Consider the following 17241-nt stretch of genomic DNA (forward strand, 5'->3'; position numbering starts at 1 on the left):
AAAAATTCAGTGTAACATTACTGCAAATGTTAATGAAATGCCATAGTTATAGTAGTCTTAGATGTGAGATGAGTCAATTGGCCCCTGAGGAAAAACACGGTGAATTAAATAAATTAATCCTGATTTGAGTCAGCCAATATGCATTCAAGAAAATTCTAATAATAATCTTTGTATGCCTTTTACAGAAAAAAAAATCAAACATAACTAAATAAATGTGTGTCACATGTTCCACGGTTTTACTGCTACACCTTTTAGTTAAAATGTTCCCTCTAAGTGTAGCCTTTTAATTCTGAAAACCAAGTTTACTTATATTATGAGACAAGAGATAGCTCAGGAGATGCAACCCAGGTCTGATAGTGCAGTGCAGGTCTGTGTGCGCACCATGCACCGATGTGGGTCCTGTCAGGCCAAGTATCCACAGATGCTCAGCTCAGGGTTAACCTGCAGTGCTTTGTTTCCAGTAATGCACTGCTCCAGCTCAGATTACATTACATATAATTTACCTGACACTTTTATCCAAAGCGACTTACAATAAGTGCATTTAATCATGAGGGTACAAACACAGAACAGCAAGAATCATGTCAGTACAATTAGCTTTAAAAAAAGCCAAACTACAAGTGCTGCATGTAAGTGCAATATGCTACTGTATAAGTGCAACTAACTTTTAAAAATCTTTTTTTATATAAACACCAGAGTTCACGATTGTTATTAGACATTATTCTCTTAACCAAGGTGCAGTCGGAAGAGATGTCTTTAGCCTGCGGCAGAAGATGTCGATTTTTTGCAGTCCATATGTCGATGAGGATCTCTTTCCACCATTTGGGAGCCAGGACATCAAGCAGCCCTGATTTTGTTGAGTGGCTAGGTGTCCCTTGCAGTGAGGGCCGATTAGTGCTGTTAAGGAAACAGAAAGTCTTAGTTTTGATCGAGTGTTTTCCCTGAGGGGAGAGTTATTAAGAGGAGCTTGGCAGGGTGCATAGAGTCCTGTACTATTTTAGACCTCTATGCTGAATACTAGTCTCAGATATTTACTTTAGGCTATACTGTAGTTTTAGAGAAAACACCCCTGTTACACAAGAGAAAGAGAACAGCCTGTTGCAGGCTGCACACTAATGCTAATGTTAGCACACAAGTGCTGCTGTTTAGCTTTTATGGACACTAACGCCACTTTGGCACTCCTGGTAGGTAGCATGTGTTTATTACTGCCCTCTGTGGGTCGTGAGGTGAATGTAAGGAATAAGTGAGCACTCATCAACATAAAAGAAAACTGGTTTTATGATGAAGTCAATAAATAAATAAAAAATAAAAAAGTTTTATAGGCACACATGACCATAACTACCATAACAAACAAAGTAATAAAATTATAGATGGTATTAATTGAACAGGATATTAACTACAAAAAGGACATAAACATGTGTGTGTATATATACAGTATATATGTGTGTGTGTGTGTGTGTCTGTGTGTGTGTGTGTGTGTGTGTGTGTATGTGTGTAAAGTACATTTATTTCTAAAACATTTCCTCGAATGTCCTCATATTTTAAGTGGTCTGTCAGGAAGTGTAACAATGTAGATGTAAAGCAAAAGAATAAAAACTCAAATTCAAAATCAGGGGTTTTCAAAGTGTGGGAGAGTTACCCCCCCCCCCCCCCCCCTCTTTTGCTGTTGCTATACTTAATGTTCCATTCATATTTAAAAAATGTTTGTTGAACACATTTTTACACATTTCAAACATCTGTACTTTTTTTAACACATCACATTTTCTATCTTTAACACCTCACATCACCACAATCGCATCCCCCTGAAGAACTCTGGCGCCCCCTGGTCTAAATGAAATATAATGTTGTGTAATCTAAATCTTATGCAGGGAATTAGAAAATTCATCACAAGAAATTTTGAATGTGTGCCTAGTGCTTGATCCCAGCTCGAGAGAGTCATTTATAAAATCTGCATGATATGACATGATCCAGGTTGGCGAGAGAGAGAGAGAGAAAGAGAGAGACAACGAGAGACTTTTTCAGTTTGAGAGAGCGAGAAACTGTGCCAGCCTCCTTTATGGTTTCCTGGTAACATCCTGTAACTACCTGGGATTTTTACTATCTGGCTGCTTTTAGGTTGAAAATCCAGCCTCCATCAGGCTTCCTGATAAGGTCTAATCAGCATCAGGGGATTTAATTTTGAAATCCATCCTCCTTCAGGCTTCCTGGTAAGGTGTTTTTACAATCAAGGACTTTTATTTTGAAAATCCAGACTCCTTCAGGCTTCCTGGCAAGTTCCTATCACCATCCAGGACTTTTAGTTTGAAAATCCAGCCTTCTTCAGGCTTCCTGGTAGGAGCTTATTACCTTCCAGGACCTTTATTTTGAAAATCAAGCCTCCTTCAGGCTTCCCTAGTAAGGTCTTATCGCCATCCAGGGGGGTTCATTTTGAAAATCCAGGTTACTTTCTGGTTCCTTTTAACATCCTCTCACCATCTGGGGGGTTTTATTGTGAAAATCCAGCCTCCTTTTAATAATAATAATAATAATGGCTGAAATTTATATAGTGCCTTTCACGGGACCCAAGGACGCTTGACATAAGTTTGTGAGGACAAGACAGAAGAGAAAGAAAAAATAGTTATAATACAAAACATGATCAAATTTAGCAGCAGGGTGGAGCATTAACTGAGGCCAAAGACCTGAGTGAAGAGGTGGTGCTTGAGGAGTTTTTTTAAAGATTTTGACAGATTCAGCATTGCATATTTTGGCAGGGAGACAGTTCCAGAGGGTGGGGGCTGCGACACTGAAGGCTCTGTCTCCAAAAGTTTGGAGTTTGGTGGTGGGGATGGTGAGCAAACCTGAGTTTGATGATTGTAGCCATCGGAGCGTAGTGTAGGGTTGGATGAGGTTGGTTAAATACAGTGGGCATGGAGGGATTTATAAGTGAAAAGGAGTAGTTTGTAATTAATGCGGGCCTATATAGGGAGCCAGTGGAGGCAAATGAGGGTTGGGTGATGTGCTGCCAGGGCTTAGTGCGAGTTAGAACTCTGGCAGCGGAGTTCTGTACATATTGGAGTCGTTTCAAGATGTTGTCAGGTAGACCGAACAGGACTTCATTGCAGTAATTGAAGCAGAAGGTGATAAAGGCATGGGTGAGGGTTTCTGCCGCAAAATCACGAAGTGAGGGCTGGAGTCTGGAAATATTTTTTTATGGTGGAAGAAGGCGTATTTGGTGACGAAAGCAGCAGAGAGGTCAAGAAGGATGAGGATACTAATGTGTTTAATATGTTCATTTCGGGTTTCCTGGTAACTTCCTGTAACTATCTGGGGGGTTATAGTTTGAAATGATATGTAATGTTATGTTCCTAAGTAGCTGCATTGGTAAAAAGCAAAATTAAAGTTCTACCTTCACATGGTCTTGAACCCAATACCTCTGATTCACTGTCCAAGTGATCTAACCACTGAGCTACCAAATGCACCTTACGCTCTGTGTATGTAAGGTGCTAACGAGACCAACCTGTTCTTGGGAAGGGACAGATCTATGCTCTGGTGCAGTTCCTGAACAAATAGCTCTTGTTCAAAAACTATAAGTCCTATCTGTGAAATTTAAGAGTTAGGAAGTGTGACTTTGGGGGGAATTTCCCTTTAAAATTAATATTAGATCAAATGGAGAGAAAATCAGACCACTGGGAGGGTGGTAAGAGCTCCTAGAGACAAAAGTTTATGTCTGATAGATTTTATACTGACATTTCTACAAAGCCAACAAGTTCCTACGTTTTGAGCTAAAAATCATGTTTGACAACCTCCATTTGTGGTTTTGAGAGCAGTTTAAGAACATTGGTTTTAGAGTCAGACCGGTTCTCACTCTAGTTCTTTTGTCCAAGAGACCTTTACCCCCATTTTCGTAGTCTTAGAAAAGTCATATTACACCATTCGCTGTCATTTTCTCAAGTTTTTTCACGACCCTTGTGTATGTGCAGGAGGAGTATCGGGAGAAACTTTTTTACGGAATTCCTCCCAAGAAATATTGAATGTGTGCCTAGAAAGACATTTATAAAACTGCATGATCCAGGTTGTTTAGAGAGAGAGACTGTGCCAATTTGAAAGCGAGGGAAAGACAGAGACAGAGGGAGAGACTGTGCCAATTTGAAAGAGAGGGACAGACAGAGAGAGAGAGACTGTGCCAGCCTTCTTTCGGGTTTCCTGGTAACATCCTGTAACTATCCGGGGGATTTTTACCACATGGGTGCTTTTAGTTTGAAAATCCAGCCTCCTTCAGGCTTTCTGGCAATTTCCTATCACCATCTGGGGGCTTTTATTTTGAAAATCTATGTCTACAAGAAGTTGTGATGTGTGCAATTGTGATTAGTTAATTTTCCAGATATTTCAGATTTAATTATCTCCATCAACTTTTTTCTTCTTATTTCCGCTGAGCAGCAGGAACATGTGGCATCCCTACAAGAGAAGCATCGCTCTGTGCATTCCTCCCTGCAGGAGGTCCAGCTCCACTGCTCCCAGCAGAAGCAAACCATCTCTGAGCTGCAGGCCAAGACCAGCCAACAGAGCATCGAGGTGGATGGACTGCGGCGCAGGATAGAGGAGCTCCAGCAGGTGAGGAACCATGATATTCCTGTTACAATAAGAACATGCCCTGTCTGACATGCACCTTAATGAAAATGTAACTTCACATTGCAGCAGGAGAGACCATTTCACTTGGTAGCATGTCTCCTCCATCTCTCTCAGTGGCCACTCAGGCACTCAAGGCTCACTTTCCCTTTTCTTTGTTGCAGTAATTTTAGTAAAAATAACTGTTGTTCAACATTTATTCAGTCAGATTGAAGTACACAGAGTGATTATCTGCAATAGCTAGAAACCCTCAATAACCAATGAGAGATGGATGTTGCAGAGCCCACAGAAGTCAACACCTCAGCTGTGTCCTCTAAGCCTTCAGTGGGAACCTGCTCAGATCAGGAGAGTCCGCTGAATAAAAAAAATCACAATTTCCTGAATTTACAAATCATTAACTGTGGTTATATTGGAAAATAACTGGTGCTGGTCAGTGTGATTTGACACAACAAAATGTGCTAATACACCCAAGAAATGAAGGTTTGAAATAGTCCAATATATAATTGGTGAAACTTTTTTTTTTGTTCACTGTTCTGCACCTCATCAGAATCAAGCACGTTTCTGTTAGATTTCAAGTCTCTGGGATCGCCACTTTGAGATTGTTTCCTACAAATGGCAAGTGTATGGTCTTACGTTCAGGCCAAATCATCTAGTGTGTGTGTTCTGATGATTATAGGATTCGAAATTGGTTAAATATGTCTGTGATCTCCTACGTTTTTTTAAATAGATCAACAGTTGAAAATCCTTTGTGCTCCAGGCTTAAGGTACTTAAAGACTCCCATATCATGATTTTCCAGGAAAAGATTAATCAAGGGCAACTGTACATCTGGTGGAGGACAGTTCGGGAGACCCAGCTATTTTTCAGATTTTCAGACCTATTCTGTGCGTACGCCATTTCTCTGATGTGCCAAGTAACTGGTCTGATTGCTGTAAACATAAATACTGCAGTGATCCTCATGCATAATGCTGCGTGATGGATGCATTGGCACTGATAGAGGATTACGCGTATAGTAGGGTTATTTGGAAACGAATTGTCAGCATGTTTGATACGAATAATACTATATCATTTTAACCTTTGCTGTTAAATTTTATAGATTGGAGATATTGCAGCTATCTTTAAATGTAACAATCCTGCAGTTTTGGATGATTAAATATGCACAGGCAATACAAATCCTCTCACATTATGAAAATCTGACCTTTTTTATATTTCAGGCACTGTTTTCTCATATTCACTCACTCACTGCATTAACCGTATCAGCAACACATTTTCTTTTATTAGAAGTGATATTACTGCTGTGGCCAACAAACAATCTAGATAGATAGATAGATAGATAGATTACTTTATTCATCCTCGGAGGGAAATTAAGTCGTCATAGCAGCTGGTATATTTGAATACAATAAAATACAATACAAAAGAATAAAATAAAATATTGAGGTAGAAAGAATAAAAACAGAAACACAAGATGAATAGGTAGATAAGATAACGTGCAGTGGCAATATGATGGTAATAGTACTGATGATATGATGGTAATGTTATTGTTAGACAGTATATAAAAATAGTAGTACAGTATATATATATATATATAGTATATAATATAACATAATATATATTTATATAGATAGTAATTATACCAATATAATAGCAGTATATAGTAATAATGGCAGCAACAGTATATATAATAATAATAATAGTAATAGTAGTAGTAATAATAATATAATAATAATAACATGTACACATGTATAAATATGTGTATATAGACTTATATATACGAAGAATATACAGAGAATATACAGAGTATGATATAATATGATATAATATATAGTATATAGTAGGGTATAAATATAAGTACTTGACTATACAATAGATAATATAATATACTATGAGTGTAAGAATATGTAGACAGAGTGTGCAAAAAGACAATATTATTGTATAAAATGATCTGTAATATGAAAATGGTTTAAATTAACACATATCACAGGAGTAAATGTTCCAGTATATGGGGCAGAGTGTAGTACAGGGTACATGGTGCAAAGGTGACAGGTACATTTAGTGCAGTTCTGTGATGGTGGCTCTGACAGAGGTCGATGAGTTATAGAGTCTTATTGCGGTTGGGAGGAACGATTTCCTGTATCGTTCCTTAGAGCAGCAGGGTTGAATGAGCCTGTGGCTGAAGCTGCTCTTTAGTTTGTCCAGTGTTTTGTGGAGGGGGTGAGAGGGATTGTCCATGATTGCCAGCAGTTTTGCCAGCATCCTGTTCTCCACCACCTCCTCCAGGGTAACAAGCTTAGAGCCAACCACAGACTCAGCTTTCCTGATGATTTTGTTCAGTCTGTTGGCGTCCTTTGTCTTGATGCCCGCACCCCAGGACACCACAGCAAAGAAGATGGTGCTCGCCACAACAGACTGATAGAACATCTGCAGCATCTTGTTGCAGACATTGAAGGACCCAAGCCTCCTCAGGAAGTAAAGCCGTCTCAGGCCTTTCTTGTAGACGGCCTCTGTGTTGGTGTACCAGTCCAGTTTATTGTCCAGTGTGATACCCAGGTATTTGTATGCAGGTACCACCTCCACATCCATCCCACCGATACAGACAGGAGAGGGCAGGGGCTTGTTCCTCCTGAAATCCACCACCATCTCCTTCGTCTTCGCCACGTTGAGCTGCAGGCGGTTCTCCCCACACCACTTCACAAAGCGGTCGACCAGGTCCCTGTACTCAGCCTCCCTCCAGCCCTCAACACACCCCACAATGGCCGTGTCATCAGAGAACTTCTGCAGATGACACAACTCAGTGCAGTGCTTAAAGTCAGCAGTGTATGTGGTGAAGAGGAAGGGGGACAGTACAGTTCCCTGGGGGGCCCCGATGTTACTGATCAGACGATCAGACACACAGTTCTGTAATCTCACAAACTGCGGTCTGCCCGTCAGATAGTCATCGACCCAAGTGATGAGGGGAGCACTCACCTGCGTGACCTCCAGTTTGGCCTTCAGCAGTCTGGGCTGGATGGTGTTGAAGGCGCTGGAGAAATCGAAAAAACATGATCCGGACTGAGGTGTTGGGTCTGTCCAGGGAGGAGTAGGCCTTCTGCATCAGGTAGATGATTGCATCATCAACCCCAACATGGGGCTGATATGCAAACTGCAGGGGGTCTTGTGATGGGCACACCAGCGGTCTGAGGTGTGCCAATACCAGTCTCTCCATGACCTTCATGATGTGAGAGGTCAGTGCCACCGTCCTGTAGTCCTCCAGTGCAGCAGGACGTCCTTTTTTTGTCACTGGGACCAGGCAGGATGTTTTCCAGAGCACTGGCACTCTCTGAAGGTGTATGCTCAGGTTGAAGAGGTGCTGGAGAACTCCACAGAGCTGGCTGGAACATGCCTTCAGCACACGAGGGCTGATGTGGTCCAGTCCAGCAGCTTTCCTCGGTTTGAGCCTCTCCAGCTCTCTTCTCACCTGGCTGGCTTTGATGTGTAGTCCAGACTGGGGGGTAGGGGATGTCAGTGCTGGGTTTGAGGGTGGTGCAAAGAGGTGTGTGTTGCGGAAGGTGGTGGTGGTGGGGGGCTGTGCATGATGTGAGGATGTCCTGGGGGTGGGAGGTGTGAAAAAGTCTGTGGTGAAAGCCAGCGGAGGGGTGGGGGAGATGGTGACGGTTGTGGTGTGGGGCAGAGGGTGATGGGGGGAGGTGGGGGGTTGTTGCTCAGAGAAGCAGTAGAGGCAGTGGAGGGTGGGGGGGTTGGAGTTGAACCTATTGAAGAATGTTCAGCTCGTTCGCACGTCGTTCATTCCCAGCTGCTCCCTCACCTCTCCTCTGGAAGCCGGTGATCTCCTTCATCCCACTCAGACGTCTCTTCTATTGTTGTCCTCCAGTTTGTGCTCCAGTTTTCTTCTGAAGTTGTCCTTGCTCTCCCTGATGCTGCGCTTTAGCTCCCTTTGTACCCGTTTGAGTTCTGCTCTGTCCCGTGATCTAAAGGCCCTCTTCTTCTCATTGAGAAGGGCCTTCAGGTCGCTTGTTACCCACGGTTTGTTATTTGGGTAACAGCGGACCTCTTTAGTGGGGATGGTGTTGTCTATGCAGAACTCAATGTACTCAGAGAAACAGTCAGTCATGCCATCAATGTCCTCACCATGTGGCTCATACAGAGCATCCCAGTCTGTGGCCTCCAGCGCTCCACGCAGTGTATCCATGGCCTGAGGAGTCCATTTCCTCACTGTCCTCACTTTGACTGGGTGCTGCTGAACCACAGGCTTGTATGATGGTGAGAGCAGGACTAGGTTGTGGTCTGACCTGCCCAGTGGTGGCAGGGCAGTGGAGCTGTATGCATCCTTAACATTTGCATACAGCAGGTCCAAAGTCTTAATGTCACGGGTGGCACATTTTACAAACTGGAAGAATGTTGGGAGTGTGGATGAGAGGGAAGCATAGTTAAAGTCACCTGTGATGACGATGAAGGCCCCGGGGTGTTGTGTCTGTAATCCTGCAGTCACAGTGTGGATGACGTCACACGCTGCTTCTGCATTCCCAGATGGAGGAATATAAACAGTGATGGCAAAAACACTGGTAAACTCCCTCGGCAAATAATATGGACAAAGTCCGACTGCGATGAGCTCGATGTCCGGGTTGCATACACGCTGTTTAACGGTGACGTACCCGGGGTGACACCATCTGTTGTTCACGAGCACGGCGAGACCCCCCCCTTTCTTCTTGCCGGTCGTGGTGGTGTCTCTGTCGGCTCGAACCGTCTGGAAGCCGGGAACGTTGGAGTCCGGTATCTGCTCGTGAAGCCACGTTTCCGTGAAACACATAATACTGGACTCCCTGTACTCCCTCTATCTTTCTTCACCTTTACCTCACTCAGAAACACCTTGATGTCTGTGTCAGAAAGTTGTGCTTCTTCCCTATCACGTGATGCCAGATTCACCAGAGAAACCCATTTGTCAGCAGGAAAGTTTTTTATTCATGAGGTGCTTTGCATTGACCATTTATGGTTGATTGTGGGCGACTTTGAGGCAGATCCACATACGCACGTTTCCAGGGAGAGTTGGATTTACAAAGGGAACATGGCCTTCAGGTGTGAATGTGCACAGTTTTATAAATTTGAATCTTTTCTTTGAGGACGTCATTTTCGGCCTTTGTGCACACGTACACTTATAGTATGAATCCTATAAGCACTATTATATAAAAGAGGCCCCAGGTGTGAATACACCCATGATGCATTGAGGAAACATTTGAGATACGATCACTGTGGCCACATTCTTCGCTCTCACAACATGTAGACCTATCATAACAATACATTTGGTCTTTGTGAACAGAAGAAAATTAAGTGATTATTTGCATATAGAGCAGGGCAGTGAGACACGATCACAAGTGGTCACTGGAGACACATATTCAGACAGATTCTGATGCCAGGTGTGAACAGACATGAGCTGTGTATGAACAGAACCCAGGACAAGAAGCTACCCGAAGGAAAAAGAAAAGATTCCATGCAAGATGAAACATATGAAATGGGTGGTTAATGTGAGGGAACTTAACCACTGCAGCATTGACCCACAACTTCATACCAGATTTCCCACACTACTTAATGATACTAATACATATAAAACACTTAGGTGTCTTGAAAAATACAATAGAATGTACAGGGGGGAGCAAACCAGTAATTATTAACAATATTATCTTCTGTATCTTGAAGAAGACAAACCATTCTCTTAACCATGCTAGGATTAACCCCAGCTAACACTAATGGCTACTGTACCATGGTCTTGTCCACCTGATATGTGTGGTGGCAATTTCTGTGAAACAAGCACAAAGTCAAACACTTCTTTCTGAAAGTTTAATTCAGCATCTGCAGATGGACTCATCAGTACACATCACCTGAATGACATGCACAAATGAGCAAAGAACATAGGAGAATCTGTGTTCTTATGACTCTCAGCCCCCTCCCACTAAGCATGCAAAGGTATTTATTACCCTCCTGTAGTTTCACTCAGTGGAGGAGACATCCTGTCCATTTGTTTACATGTTCTGTGGATGACCCCCCCCTTTCAGACCCCAGGTGTGAGATCCCAATCAGAGATACCATGAGAAGCCATAAAACTCAAGTCTCTTAAGCCAACATCGTAAACCTTAAAGTTAACCCTTTTAGATTAACAATTTGGTGAACCATTTGGTAAGTCCTCCACATACATGTCTGCTAATGCAATTAAACATTCACAAATGTAAAAATTCCCATTACATATGCCTCCAGAATTGACATATAAAGGGGTTTTCTGTTAGCTTCAACATGCTTTGGGTGTTAAACGGGTTGGGTGTTGTTGCAGGAGCTGGCAGGTAAGGACCAGGAGAAGGTGGCTGAGGTGAGCCAGGTCAGGGTGGAGCTGCAGGAGCAAATTGGACATTTGCAGGCAGAGAGGACAGTACATAGAGGACTCAAAGAGAAGATCTGTGCTTTGGAGAGAGAGATTAAAGGTACAGTCTTTTTTTACTTTTTGCAAACATAATGAAAGCAAACTTTACAGATGTGAAAACTGAAACAAAGGGTCAAGCTGTAGTGTAAATCATTCGACTATGCAACTGATTTGTTTTAAATGTTATACTTTATATATATATATATATCGGTTTCCTGCTGTCCTGCAGTTTTAAGCAGTAACCACAGAGAGGTGCTCCTTGACAAAGACAGTGAGATGTCTTCCATATTGGAGAAGCTGCGGTTGAAGGAGGCAGATATCCGGAGGATCAGGGAGGACGAGACAAACAGAGCAAGCTACCTGCAGAGTGCCATCCTCACCTACGTTCAGGGCTCGACTCTGAGACACTGCAGCAGCTCCAAGAAATGACACACATAACTCAATACCTCAACTGTGTTCTCTAAGCCCTCACTGGGATGATGCCCTGAATTTGCAATGTTTTAATAGTGATGATACATGAGTTAAGGCGCTGCTCAGTGGGACTTGTCCACAACAAAATGTACATATACAGCCAAGAAATTAAGGTCTTTAATAGTCTTACTTATAACTGGTGAAACTTTTGTGTCCTGTTTTGCGCCTCATCAATTCTTAAGATTGAACTGTTATTGCTACATTCCACTAATAGCCTCCATCCTTAAAGGGATAGTTCACTGAAAAATGAAAATTAATTCATTATCTACTCACCACTATATCGATGGATCACTGTTTTTGGTAGAAATTATATTTCCACATGGCAAATAATTTACTAGTAGGTGTAGTAGAGTAATAGAAAACCAACAGACCCAACAGTCATGACATGCAGGCTGCTGATTCTGTGTAATTCAATCATTAATTTAAAGGGGTGTGTTCAAAATAATAGTAGTGTGGAGTTCAATGAGTGAGGTCATTCATTCTGTGAAAAAACAGGTGTCAAATAGGTAGTCTCATTTAAGGACGAAGGCAGCAAATGTTGTACATGCTGGTTATAGTGCATTTCTCTCTGAAAATTGGAGTAAACTGGGTTGGTCCAGCCATTGTTCAGAAGAACAGTGTACTTTGATTAAAAAGTATAAAGAAGTGCAGAAAATTATAGGCTGCTCAGCTAAAATGATCTCAAATGCTTTAAAATGGCAACCAAAATCAGAAAGATGTGGAAGAAAACGCAAAACTACCATTCAAATGGATCGAAGAATAGCCAAAATGGCAAAGACTCAGCCAATGATCAGCTCCAGGATGATCAAAAAGGTCTAAAGTTACCTGTAAGTACTGTAACAATTAGAAGATGCCTATGTGAAGCCAAGCTATCGGCAAGAAGCCTCCACAAAGTTCCATTGTTGAAAAATGTGCTGAAGAGGTTACAATTTTCCAAAGAACACAGTGACTGGCCTAAAGGGAAATGGCGCAACATTTTTTGGACTGATGAAAGCAAGATTGTTCTTTTTGGGTCTAGGGGCCGCAGACAGTTTGTCAGATGATCCCCAAACACTGAATTCAAGCCACAGTACACGACAGTACAAGACAGTGAAGCATGGTGGTGCAAGCATCATGATATGACAGGTCTATTTATCACATACCAGGGATCATGGATCAGTTTGAATACATAAAAATACTTGAAAAGGTCATGTTGCCTTATGCTGAGGAGGAGATGTCGAGATGTCCTTGAAATGGGTGTTTCAATAAGACAATGACCCCAAACACACCAGTAAGCAAGCAGCATCTTGGTTCCAGACCAACAAGATTAACTTTATAGAGTGGCCAGCCCAATCCCCGGACCTTAATCCAATACAAAACTTGTGGAGTGACATTAAAAATGCTGTTTCTGAAGCGAAACCAACAAATGCAGAGGAATTGTGGAATGTAGTCCAATCGTCCTGGGCTGGAATACCTATTCACAGGTGCCAGAAGTTGGTTGACTCCATGCAACACAGATGTGAAGCATTTCTCAGAAACAGTGGTTATACAACTAAATATTAGTTCAGTGATTGACAGGAAAGCTAAATCTTCAAGCATTTTTCAGTTTGTACAGTAAATGTTTGAGTTTTTAAAGAAAAATCCACAGCTATTTTTTTCAACAGCCTAGTATTCCTTTTTCTTCACTTTCTGTAAAGTAATAACAAATTTGATAAATGTTTCTTCATGTTTTGATTTGGAATAGAATGTGCATTGTTCCCAATGCATTTGTGTGTATGGAAATAAAAGCTATTATAAGGATTTTGAGCTGTACTCACACACGCTATTATTTTGAACACAACTGTATGTAAACTCAGGGGTAAACATTGTTGCAGCCAAATCCAATACAATTGAAGTAATTGGTGATCAATTTTTCAAATGTAAATAGACTCAGGGGTAAACATTGTTGCAGCCAAATCCAATACAATTGAAGTAATTGGTGATCAATTTTTCAAATGTAAATAGACAACAACAAAAAAACCAATGCAAAAAACCCATAAAATGCCTCCATACTGCCCGTGTTTTTTTCATGGATGACACGACATGAGCAGTATGGAGGCATTGTAGTTTTTTCAGTATGTTTAAAAAAATTGATGAACAGTCCAGTTCTTTAAGTCCAGCCCATTACCTATGCTGTTTTCCGACATGATCTGATCTCTGCAGATGCTCTGGAGGAGGCGCATGTGTAAACGCAGATGAAAATGAAAAAAATCTTATGTTATGCTCAGGTTTCCCCTAGGTTGAGCTTAAAGGAGAAGTTCGTTTTTTTTCAACCTAGTCCTTATGTCCAGCATATGGTATGTAGATCTACTCACCCATAAAGGTTTGGAGTAACTTGGAGTCCTTCTGACGCTTTTAGATCCACATGCGATTAGCATATATCCATACAACGCAAGTGACTGGGGCATTCACAATTCAGCCTCTAAATAACGCATTATCTGCAGCGAAACTCTTTATTTACTATGAATCGCCAGCACTAGTCCCCTGTGAGTCCAAGTTGCTTTGTTTACATCCCTTTCACTGGGGTGACGTCACCGAGGCACGCAGCCGCAGGACAGCTGACGATCAGCTGTGTTGATTTACATGGAGTTTGCTGCTGATAGTTTTCCGCAACATGGCAGAATACTTATCAGGTGCTTTACAGTACAGTATTTTTCAAAGCAGCTGTGTCCTGGTGCTTGGGCGTATTCACCCGGTTAAAGGCTAGCTAACTTCAGTGGGATAACGAGCAGCCTCGGAGCTAGCGTTAGCTTAGCGAACCAAGAGCGAGTTGTCTTCCTGTTTAATCAACAAACCCCAGTGAAAGCCCCAAATGTAAACAAAGCAACTTGGACTCACAGGGGACTAGTGATGGCGAATCATAGTAAATAAAGAGTTTCGCTACAGATAATGCGTTATTTAGAGGCTGTATTGTGAATGCCCCAGTCACTTGCGTTGTATGGATAAATGCCAATCGCGTGTGGATCTAAAAGCGTCAGAAGGACTCCAAGTTACTCCAAACCTTTATGGGTGAGTAGATCTACATACCATATGCTGGAAATAAGGACCAGGTTGAATAAAAAACGAACTTCTCCTTTAACGCTGAGTGAGAGGCTCCGCAGTTTCTGTGGACTTTCTCCACCTCGCCTTGTATAAAGTCCATTAAAAAGGGGATCCCTTGCTGTGTTTACTGTGAGTAAGTGGGGGCATTAAAGATACTTCCATAATGTCTGTCTGTCCATCTATGATTTGTTTGCAGTAACTAATTGTAAAAGCTGAGTTCAGTGGCTTCACTAAATAGAACTCAGTCAAGATATGTAAACAGATGATCAGACAGGGTGGAGACAGGTTCATACAGATGATCTTATTTTAAATGTAAACAACCACATCAGAAATAATCCTGCTGAGTCTGAAAAGTTGATTGATATTTACAATGGACAACCAGCATTAGATGAAATGTCAGAGGATCACAACACTGATTGCAACTCTATTAACAGAGTCATCAAGGTGCAGCATTAAGAAACCATGACTGACTGTACAAAATTGCATAGCAATCATTTAGAAGTTGACATATTTCAGTCTGAACCAAAACGGTTGACTGAATAACAGATTGACAAAACAGTCTCTAGAGCTATAGAGCTAGCTGGCCTTACATCCATCTCTGTCCGTGGAGATTCTCTAATCTGTGGAACCCATTCTTTGTTTCTCTCAGTCTCAAATAATTTTTAGAGAGACAACCTTCAAACTGAGTTTTGGGTTAAAGGTTCAGTGTGTAAGATTTAGGTGAAAGGGATCTATTGGCGTAGTGATCTAGTGATGTTTTGACTTGTGTGTGATCATGTAAACATTATGATTGTTGTTTTCTTTGCCCTAGAATGGTCCCTTTATGTTTGAAATACTTTATATATATAATACTTTATGTGGCCATGTTTTTTACAGTAGCCCAAACTGGACAAACTAAACACCGTTTAAACTTTTATGAAAACTGATAGACACCACAGGTTCTCTTTCATGTTTGGAAGGGGAGGGTGAGGTGAGGGGTATTCAGCGGCTACATGCAACTTCACCACTAGATTTCACTGAATTATACACCCTTTAAGTGTGCCTTAATGTTGTATCAGTCAAACCAGGCAGATACCTCCCTGCAGTTCAGATGAAGGAACAAGTTAAGACTTCACAAAATATTGTTTGTTGATGTGTTTTTGCAAATTATATTTTTACTGTAAAAGTTTTCAGATAGATGATGGATATTTTATAAGTGTGTTTGTTTTTAGAATTTTATTTTGTTTTTATTACTCAAGTTTTTATATCAGTAAACTGTGGTCCTTTAGTTGTGGGATTTTTCTTAAAGTGTTAATGTTCCAGTGGTTGATCTTAATTGTTCTATTGTTCTACATAACTGTTTTCTGATTGTAGTAGGTCTGTGGATTGGGGATGCATGAGGTCAATGGGTCTTGATACTACAGCTGTCATGTTTTTTAGGAGCGGGTGGACCCAAAATTGCAGAAGCAAAAACTTTTAATAAAAAGTGTTCTTTAAAGGTCCACTGTGTAAGATTTAGGGAAAGGGAACTATTGGCAGAAATTGAATGTAGAATAATTCTCATGATGTTTTCACTAGTTCATTTCATCTAAATTGTATGAATAGTAGTTTTCTATACCCCAGAAAAGGCCCTTTATATTCAACTCCTTTATATTTACATCAAGGGGACCCTATCTACAGAGGCCGCCATGTTTTTTTACATTGGTCCAGACTGGAAAAACTATACACCTTTTGAGTTTTTATGATAATTAAAGACTACATCAGTTTATTTTTCATGTTTGGAAGGTGAGGGGTGTTCAGCTGCAACATGCAATTTCAACACTAGATATCACCAAATTCTACACACTGTTTAATTAGGCAAAGTCCATAAACAGAAAAAGTACAGCAAACCAAGAGTCAGGGAGCTCTTGTTAAGGTGGCTGCTGCTCAAGCACTGGGGGGACTGGGGGAGTAAGCAGCTGCTGCAGATCAAATACAGGGGAAACTGGAGAAGAGAAGATAGCAACTGCTTCTGTAGCTGTCCAGACACAGAGGGTTCAGGAGAAAATAGCTGCTGCGCTCCGAGGGGGAAGACAGCTGACACTGCAGTAGCAGTAGTACCTATCATGGGGCATGAAATGGAACTGGAGCAGCACCAGCCCTGGCCGTGGGGCAGGAACTGGAGAGACACCTGCCGGGACCCTAGTACGTGGGGCAGCAACTGGAGTGACCCCTGCCTCGACCCTTGTACATGTATTAGGAACTGCCGGAGCCAGCCGGGACCCCTGACCGTGGGGCAGGAACAGGAGCAGGAGTGATGCCTTCCAGGACCCATGTACGTTGGGCAGGAACAGGAGCGGTGCCTGCTGGGACCCCTGACACAGGAACAGGAACAGATGGCAGGACAAACAGGTGAAACTTATCAAGAGAGGAAGTCCAGGTGAAAATCACACAAGGAGCAGAAACTACAAAATAAAACAGGGTGGAACACAGAATGAAACACAATGGAACCAAGGGAACACAGGTAAAGGTTGAAATACAAACACAAACTCAGGGACAGATATGATACACAAGGAGTCCATATAAATGAAAACACTTCATTACAGAGGCAAAAGTCCAAAACGAAAGAGTCCAGCATCATAAAAGTTCATAATTAAAACTAACAATACTCTTCATTAGAGAGTTTAAGATCTGAGTCATGAAGTAAAAGATCATACATTTTCAAGGTAGTTCAAACAGATTTAAATTC

General features: G+C 41.7%; 1 protein-coding gene across 4 annotated transcripts in view; it reads left to right on the forward strand.

Annotated features, from left to right (window-relative positions):
* The window catches only part of lrrc45 (leucine rich repeat containing 45), a 52486-nt gene extending 39233 nt beyond the window's left edge, over positions 1-13253 (forward strand). For all 4 annotated transcript variants that reach the window (XM_069518088.1, XM_069518085.1, XM_069518087.1 and 1 more), the window contains 3 exons: positions 4414-4587; positions 10917-11064; positions 11233-13253. In XM_069518088.1, the coding sequence (XP_069374189.1) occupies positions 4414-4587; positions 10917-11064; positions 11233-11432 (522 nt within the window). In that variant the 3' untranslated portion in view covers positions 11433-13253. The remainder of the gene's footprint in view (positions 1-4413; positions 4588-10916; positions 11065-11232) is intronic.
* The last annotated feature ends 3988 nt before the right edge of the window (positions 13254-17241 follow it).

The sequence above is a fragment of the Paralichthys olivaceus genome, chromosome 21 (genome assembly GCF_024713975.1).
Source record: "Paralichthys olivaceus isolate ysfri-2021 chromosome 21, ASM2471397v2, whole genome shotgun sequence".
NCBI classification, from domain to species: Eukaryota; Metazoa; Chordata; class Actinopteri; order Pleuronectiformes; family Paralichthyidae; genus Paralichthys; species Paralichthys olivaceus.